General features: G+C 44.8%; 1 protein-coding gene across 1 annotated transcript; it reads right to left on the minus strand.

Moving 5' to 3' along the window:
• Nucleotides 1-33: 33 nt before the first annotated feature.
• ecrg4a (ECRG4 augurin precursor a) lies at nt 34-3,892 on the minus strand. The gene is made up of 4 exons (XM_057037526.1): nt 3,685-3,892; nt 2,748-2,795; nt 2,355-2,515; nt 34-381 (listed from the first exon to the last, which is right to left on the minus strand). Exons 1-4 carry the CDS (start codon nt 3,746-3,748, stop codon nt 232-234), a joined length of 423 nt encoding a protein of 140 aa, XP_056893506.1. The 5' UTR covers nt 3,749-3,892; the 3' UTR covers nt 34-231.
• Nucleotides 3,893-8,757: the final 4,865 nt, after the last annotated feature.

Raw genomic sequence — 8,757 nt, forward strand, 5'->3', positions numbered from 1 at the left:
GGTTTTGTAAGGGGAATTGAGAGGCAGGAGATCTCTACAAAGCTCTTGTTTATTAACTGCAATCTGAGGAGATGAAAACCATCAGATTTCCACCATTATATAAAATAAAGTCCACAAGCAGTTGCAGTAAAGGAAACTGCAAATTCTAAGTTGCGAAATGTAGAATGAAGCAACAAATCAGCCAAATTAAAGCCCAGAGAGGCCTCAAACCAAGCTTCTATCGGGCTCAACTTAATAATAGTCATAATTGACATCGGCTCCATATCTGTATGAACTGTGGTCCCGGGGGCCAGTGGGGGAGTTCTCGTCATAGTGATGCTGACGGCCTTGGTTGTTGGAGCGAGCCTGGTCCATCCAATAAGACAGGTCAGCCTCCAACCGCTGGTGAGAGAAAGGGGGGGGGGGTGAAAGACTGCTGACACTGAAGCATAACATGAAAAAAACACAAATAACAATAATCCCCACAAGAATGGACATTCCCCAATAGTGCAAGACACGAAAATACACACAAACATCTTTGTGTGGAGTCAAATCTGGGCCAAAAGGTTTGATCATTTGAAAAATGAAATCAAAAAGTAACTTTAAAATCAAAACTTCAGGTTTTGATCGTTGAACTAAAACCAGGATTTTTAATTTATTATTATTTTTCAATTCAAAACTCATTCTTTTGGTTTTTACTCATTTTGTTGTTTTTTTGGGTGGAGGGTTTCCTCCCAGGTTTTTTTCAATTTCAAACTCTTACAGGTTCAGGCTCGTGGCCCTCCAGGTGTGGGAGCCTGGACCTGTTGCCTTCAGGGAACGTCGGCCATATGACGTGAACACACCAGCACACACTGTTATAGCAATAGGACTGACCGTAAAAAAAAACAACCCAAAAAAGACGCCAGTTGCAAAGTTACAGTTGCTTTAAAACTGTGGTAGCGCCAATCACAAAATTTGGTCAACATATTTTGACAGAATGTATAGTTTAACAACCAAAGTGCCAATTTAAATGTACAACATGGCTGAGGTCTCCTGAAGGCATGAGATTAAGGGCTGGTCCCAGGCTTCACTGCTATACTGTCACTCATCATTCGACTGCCATCATTTTTAATAACACCCCCCCCCCCCCCGCCCCCCCACCCCGACAAGCCAGGGCCATAATTGTGAACCTAAGAAAGTAGAGCCTCAAAACATCCATTGCTGTCAACTCAAATCCTTGACTGTGGGTGACATATTTCCTCCTCAGTCACAGGTTTTTATCAGAAAACTGGTTGCCAAACTCTAATTCAATCACACACTAAACCAAAACCCTAACCCCATTTCTAACCCTAACCCCAACACTAACCCTAACCCCAAACTCAACCTCAAACCCAACCCAAACCCTAAACCTCATTCAGGAGGCAGGGTACATTCCCCTAACCCTTATCCTAACCCTAACCCCAATTCTAACACTGACCCTAACCCTAACCCTAACCTAACCCTAACTCACCCAACCCTAATCCTAACCAACCCTAACCCACCTAACCCCTAACCCGAACACTAATTCTAACGCTAACCCAACTAACCCTAACCTTAACCCTAACCAACCCTAACCACTGACCATTATTTGTAAGCCTATACCCAACCATAACCGCAACCCTAACCCTAATTCTTGCCCAAACCACAATCACAATCCTAATCCCAACCCACCTATAAACCTAAACCTAACTGTATTTCTAACCCTAACCCTGACTCAACCCCTTACCACAACCCAACCCTAATCATAACCCTAACCCCTCACCCCAACTCTAACCCTAAACCCTAACCCCAACCATAAACCTAACCCCTATAGCCCTAACGCTAACCCAAATTCCTACACTAACCCTAAACCTAACCACAACACTAACCCACCTAACCCTAACCTGAACCCTAATCCTAACCCTGATTCAGGAGGCAGGGTACATTCCCTTATCCTAATACTAACCCCAACTCTAATTCTAACCTTGACCCTGATCCTAAACTTAACCGTAACCCTAACCTACCTAACCCCAATTTGTATCCCTATCCCCAACTCAAATCCTAATTTCTAACCCTAACCCCAACCATAAACCTAACCCTAATTCTAACCCTAACCCCAACCATAAACCTAACCCTAATTCTAACCCTAATCACAACCCTAATGCTAATTCCATTACACAGCAAACCCCAACGCTAACATTAACCCTGCTTGTCTTCTTCGCTGCTTTAACCCTTGAAATCTGCTCTCACTGACTAGAGGAAAAGTATGGACGGACCTGAGAGTGTTCTCATTTGTAAGTGTAAAGTTGCCATGGAAACATTTGCTTTTTGTTGGCGACAGAGTTCTGAGCTCTCCTAATCCAGGTTTCACCCACCTGCTCATCAAATCCCAAGTACATAAACTGTTGAATCCACTGCTGCACATCTGCTCTGCTGCGGTCCCAGATATTTCTCTTCGTCCGGCTCAGTTTGCCTAAGAACTCCTGAGCTTTGGTGGCTGGGATGGCCACCGCGGCCCTGGAGGGTGGGTTTAACGCTGAGCAGAAGCAGAGAGCAGCTACATGAGCGTCTCATCACACACTTTGGGCATTTTTCTGCTCTATCAAGGTAATTTAACTTACAGCCCCTCTTTTCTTATATAACAATTAACCTACCGTACTCGTAACTCATTATTGCCACTTTATTTTTCTTTTACGACCTTCAACTTAAATTTCTGATCTCCCACCTGGAGTAGCTTCATGAACATGAGTCAGACGCTCAGAGTTTACCGTCTCTTCTCTTTAGGATCCTGTGCAGGCTGCTGGAGGTGGACACATCTGTTCAGAGGAGTCAGACACACTCAGCTTAGTTAGACCACTGTAAACCAAAGCAATCACATGACAGTGTTTATGCCTGCTGTCAAAGTCAGCCATGAACCCTTCAGCTTCAAAGAACCATGTTCAAATGACAAAAAAATATGCATTCTTTCATGATCATTTGCTCAGGCGAGTCCCTTCCTGCCCCTCTGGAGTGTCGGAGCTATATGATGCGTGGCAAATCCTCATGTGGACAAAAGGTGCACTCCTAAGGCGTTGGTCCCTTTACATTTGCTGGGAGGTTTTTTCCCCCTACATGGTTTAATCTGAGGTTTTTAACAGATCAAAATCCTCCCTGGTGCCGACTGAAGGCGGATGTAGAGAAGATCTTCTCACATGTTTGAGCATTAGCTGGTACGAGCACATACGGCCACAAAAGCCCGCCTGGAATGAGCCGTGCAGCACTCAGAATAAACAACAGACCTGAGCTATGCTTCTTTCAAGGCTTCCAGGTTGGAAAGACGTTGAGCTGACTTGATGAAAACCTGCCTTGTAAAAATCTATAAGGATCCATTTCAGACGTATTGCTGTTTTATTTATTTATTTATTTATGACATTTTATGTTTCCTGCAGGTTCAAACTTCGGTCTGCAAAAGCCTGCTTCATTATCATGCAGCTGTGATAACAAAGAGAAGCAGTGATGATGTTTCTACGGGACATTTTGAATCTCTCGTGACCCCTGAACAGAAAGTCTTCAGTATAAAATGTGTTTCACCTGAAGTAAACACAACTCCCACATCCTCCAATTCTGCACTGAATCATCCTCCCAGCACAAAAATATACTTAAAGTGGAGACAAAGCAGAATTTAAAATGGAATTCATGAATAAGGAAGGAAAGAACTAAACTCACCGTGAAATGCAAACAACAGTAAAAACAACCCCAGGACCCTCAACCAGAGCTGCTGGGATGCCATCTTGTCCTCCTTGGTCTGCTCCAACGCCACAGCGGTGCACAAACCTCTGCACGACCGGGGGGGAGAGTGGGCGGCGACCCGGACTTTAAGAGCTAGAACTGGTTCGTTTTGGTGGAATGCGGTGACCACCCCCCAACACACACCCTTCCCTCGCCTGCAGACTCGAGACTCCAACTGAATTCTTCCCCTCTAAAGTTTCCATCTGTGTCACAGGAAGAATCGTTTCCATCACTAATGGAGTCTGTGAAAGTGCTTTGAAAGCCTGGAATATTTCAGCATTCCCACATGTGCAGCTTCCAGTCATTAGTCTCATGGTCTCAACTCAAAAACTTGACTTCAGGTGAACTATTGAACCCATCAGCTCCATCAGCAGAAAAGCTGCCATTGCAGCTCTTGGGTTTGATCTCCAGTAATGTGACCGAGTCCTCCCAAAGCATTCTGGGAAACCTCAAACATGAGTTCCAGAGTTGAACTCAACCTCCTATAATGTGAGGGTACCTGGAGGTTAAAGGAATTCCTTTAAGGATGATAATGCAGGAAAATACTTATTCCTCCATCACAGAACCGCATCATCCAGGAGAGACCCGTCAGTTTAATGCATTAAACTGGGTTCAACTTCTGATGTGTTTACAGAAAGCTCGCGTTTTTATTGTTGTCTGTGTTGCAGCCACTTCTCAGTAACACTGATTGGTCGGACTGAAGATACACTCAGAGGCCTCACTAAGGAACCCTTGAGCATCGACTGTGTCCTTGTATTTGTGACATATCGAGTGCCACATTGAAGCCAAGTGTCGCCATTTTGGCTGCTTGTCACAAATATGCAGCTGCTCAGCCACTGATCCAGTCCAAACGACTTTGTTTTGGAAGCCTGCGCTCTGCAGCTGTCTGGTTAAATCTTGCTGGAGCCACAAGTCCTCCGCTCTCATCCTGCCTGTGAACGCAGCACCTCCTGTGTTTTGGATTTATCAGCCGACAGTAAGCCCCTGTCAAAAAATGCTAACCAAAAAAAATACTGGGTTTTATGAAAGGCTCACTGTCCTCAGGCATGTGCTTAAACAAACCCAGCTAAGAGGATGGACATATTCAAGATTCAAGATTCAAGATTCAAGATTCAAGATTCAAGATTCAAGAGTACTTTATTGATCCCTTTAGGGGGTGTCCATCAGGGAAATTAGCATCTCCAAAGAAACGTACAGCACTGTACAAAATTTCCTACCACCATTACACCCCATTAAACCTATTAAAGATAATAAAAATAGAATAAAATAAGAAATAAAATAGAATAAATTAAAAATAGAATATGAATATAAATATAAAACTATAAACTATATGTGGACTTAGGAAGTACAAACACAGATTTTCTTGGTGGGAGAAAATATTTAAAGCCCAAAATATGGAGGCCGCAGACACACTGTTTGTGGTATATTTTGGCTGAAGGGCAGTTGAGCTTGTCCTACTTACCCATAATGATCCATGACCTTTGTGGGAACTGCAGACTCAGGGTCAGGGCACACAGCTCTGGGGCAGCACTTTCTGTAGAAAGTGAAATAAAAAGAATAGAAATATTTACACATGAAAGGCAGGAAAAAAGGTCTTCATGATGACAGAGCGGGGGGGAGGGGGCGGGGGTAGTTTATGGAGGAGGGAGATGGCCTGGGGCAAAAACTGTCTGTTGAGACTGCTGGTGGCCGGGCAGGAGGGGACTCACTCCCCGCAACTCACTCTCCTGCCGGCCCAGCGTCATTGGACGCTTGCAGGAGCCTGTGGACTAACCACCACCCTTAAAACCAAGGAAACACACGTGCACACGTGCACACGTGCACACATTTTGTTTTATTCTGAACTTCTGTTGATACGGCTGCAGTTTCGCACAGTCAGTGTGTCAAAGCGACCTCAGAGGTCACCCAGAGCAGCAAAATGGCTCTAACTGTGTTTAGCTGCCACATTAGGACGGTTTGAACCGGATCGCCGCCATGTTGTAAACAAACTAAACACCATAGTGATAAAGCGAGTCTCCCTCATCCGTGTGTCATCGAAGGTCATCGCCTTCATCAAATGTGCGAACTCACTTCCCGACAGAGGACGGCGGCTCTCCTCTGTCAGTCAGGCGCCCGCAGACACCAGCGTGGACGTGGACTGTCGGTCCCCGTCCTCCTCCCGCAGCTCTGTCCGCCCTGGCAGAGAACAGAGCTGGACAGAGGTGCGAACATTATTTCACAGCTTTATTTATAACGGCACATCTACGCTCTGTTACCACGTCAAGTCCTTTTGAGTGGAACACAAGCTGTCGTGCAGATGGGATGGATTCAGTCATTGTCCAAGACGTGTCCAGAACCTACGTGCACACCATCGCTGAGCAACACTTATCTGAGCAAAACTAAACATTCATTATTCTTCAAAATACTGAATAATGTTTTAACATTAGATGGACTACTAAGAACAAGTTGTTTTTTTTAAAAAAAGGGTTGAATGCTCAGTAAAGTTAGTGTCAGATGTGCAGCATATTTGGCTCTAATTGTCAGAGAAAACAGGAATAGGTAGGAAAGAACCTCAAATCAGCAGGTTCCATCACAGGCTGGTGTAGAATAGACGTTTCAGAGCCAGAATGTAGCCGTAAAAAAAAGAAAAAGGACACTGCATCCGTGTGTCAAGGTCATCTCCACTGGATCAAAGGTCGTCTGTTGTCTTGCCTTATCTGATGAGGAGGAAATTGTGTTTGGAGCAGAGTTCCTCAACCCTCTGGGATGCAGACATGTGTTTGCTCTTAACGCTTCGCCTCTCCGTGCCGGCCCGCGTCAGAAACACCTCTGAACTTGGCGTTGACCTCTCGTGTCCCCGTTAAGACGAACATGACCTCAAGACGTGAAAGTGACACATGGTTTCAGGCAAGGTGGTGTAAACTAAAGAGAGGTCACATCTGTTAACTCCCTCATTAGTTAGACGATGATGTATATTTATCTTGTTGTTGTCGGCGCCATCAGCAGCCCAGTGTGAGATTTATGCCTTGAGCGGTCGCTCTATATTGATTTTCCTTCGTCTTTTTTATATATAAAACACGAGAGACGACCAGAGGCAGGAGCCAAAACACCAATCAAAAGCAGATGATGTGTTTACCAGATGGATTTCTCACCTACTGTCACAATAATCAGCTGCAGGGTGGAAAGTCGGCTTGTGTTTGCTGGTTTCACGTATTTATCTCGATTATAGAGCGTTACATTAACATACAGGACAGATGCTCCTGAGCAGAAAGAGAGGAAAGGACATGGACACGGCGGGAGGCTGGAGAAAACACACACGCACACGCACACGCACGCACGCACACACACACACACACACACACATACACACACGCACACGCACGCACGCACGCACACACACACACAGTGTGTTTGTGTTTTTGCTCTTTTACATTAAATTTCTGGCTGCGTTCCGGCCGCCTGCAGAGTTGACAGAGGCCCGGTGAGCAGAGCAGCCGCCATCGTGTGCCTTTATCTCACCAGCCACCAGGTCAGCGTGATGGAGAGGAAGATCTGATGAAGACCCTACACTTTCCACCGCTGTTTAGACAGAATTTCCCAAACGGTTCCATGCAGGGGAAAGATTTTGTTTGCACAATCCCTCCTGACATAAAATGCTCCTTTTGCCTCCATTTCTGTGCTTTCTAATCAGATCAAGTGTATTTAACCACTAAATCAATTTTGAGGAAGAGTTGGACCATAATAAAGTCACATTGCTCAGATCAGCTTGACAAAATGGGATTATTTTAAAAGGACGGAAAAACAATATTGACCCAATACAGTTGACCCAATGTAAACTTTAGTCATCTGTCATCAACATTAATGGTAAAATAACAATAACAACACTTAATAAAATATCCTCTGTTTGTGTGAAAGGTTTTTGCTAATTTAGCAAAAAGAAAAACTAAAATAAATGACATAAAGCAAACCCTGGGGTCAGAAGAGCTTCCTCCAGAGCTCAGAGACTGGACTGGATCCAGGCTACCAAAGCATTTCTGCAGCACTGAAGGTTCCTAAGGTCACCGTGGCCTCCATCATTCTGAAATGGGAGAAGTTTGGACCAACCAGGACTCTTGTCAGAGCTGAGTGTCCAACCTGAACCATCTGAGGGGAAAAGGGTCTCAGTAAGAACCGTGAACATGAACCCAGAGGTCACTCTGGCGGAGCTGCAGAGCTCCTGGGTGCAGATGGAAGAAGGTTCCTTAAGGTCAACCTTCACTGCACAGCTCAACCATCCATCTGATCTTTGTGTCAGGAAGGTCAGAGAGAAGTAAATGACTCCGGAAAATCCACCTGGACCTCCTGAACAAAGCTGTTAAATGACAGACTTTCTGTTCTTCATTGTGTTTGGAGGAAAACAGTCACAGCTCATCGCTCAGTCCAGGTCTCTCAGGGCCAACGATGCTTCGACTCAATGCTGGAATTGCTCCTATATTTTAGTTTTGTCATTCTGTGACTGAGGGAGGAAATATTACTATTTTTACTTCAGGCTATAACAAAAAATATTGTGCTTGTCTCCAACTCCTTTAATTGTGTTCTACAGAGAATATTTACTGTAAAGCCCATCGAGGGAGTTGTCCTTATATGCTATCTTTATGGGAGGCAACTGTCACAGACAAGAGTCACAACTGAATATTTTTACAAACAAGTGCTTTTTCTAAAATCTAAATGAGCCATTATGTATGAATTGGGACTTCCTGCTTATAAAAGTGAGTATTGGGTAATAGAATAAATGTAGCTATTACCCAAGAGAACCGGGTTTCAATTGTTGTCCCCCATGATTGTCTGCAGTCCCCGGACTGTCTTCTACCTGGACAAAGGTGACGCACGAGGCAATATTTAACGGTGGAGGGTCTCTACTGCCACCGTGCGGTAGTCCGGCGGTACTGCAGCCGCCAGGCGTCATTTCCATTGAGGCTGAAAAGGTCGAATTTCACTCTGATTTCATCAGCTGGAGACACGCTGTTCTGGAAGAGCCTTGATCCGATGTCG

The sequence above is a fragment of the Takifugu flavidus genome, chromosome 1, assembly GCF_003711565.1.
Source record: "Takifugu flavidus isolate HTHZ2018 chromosome 1, ASM371156v2, whole genome shotgun sequence".
Lineage (NCBI taxonomy): Eukaryota > Metazoa > Chordata > Actinopteri > Tetraodontiformes > Tetraodontidae > Takifugu > Takifugu flavidus.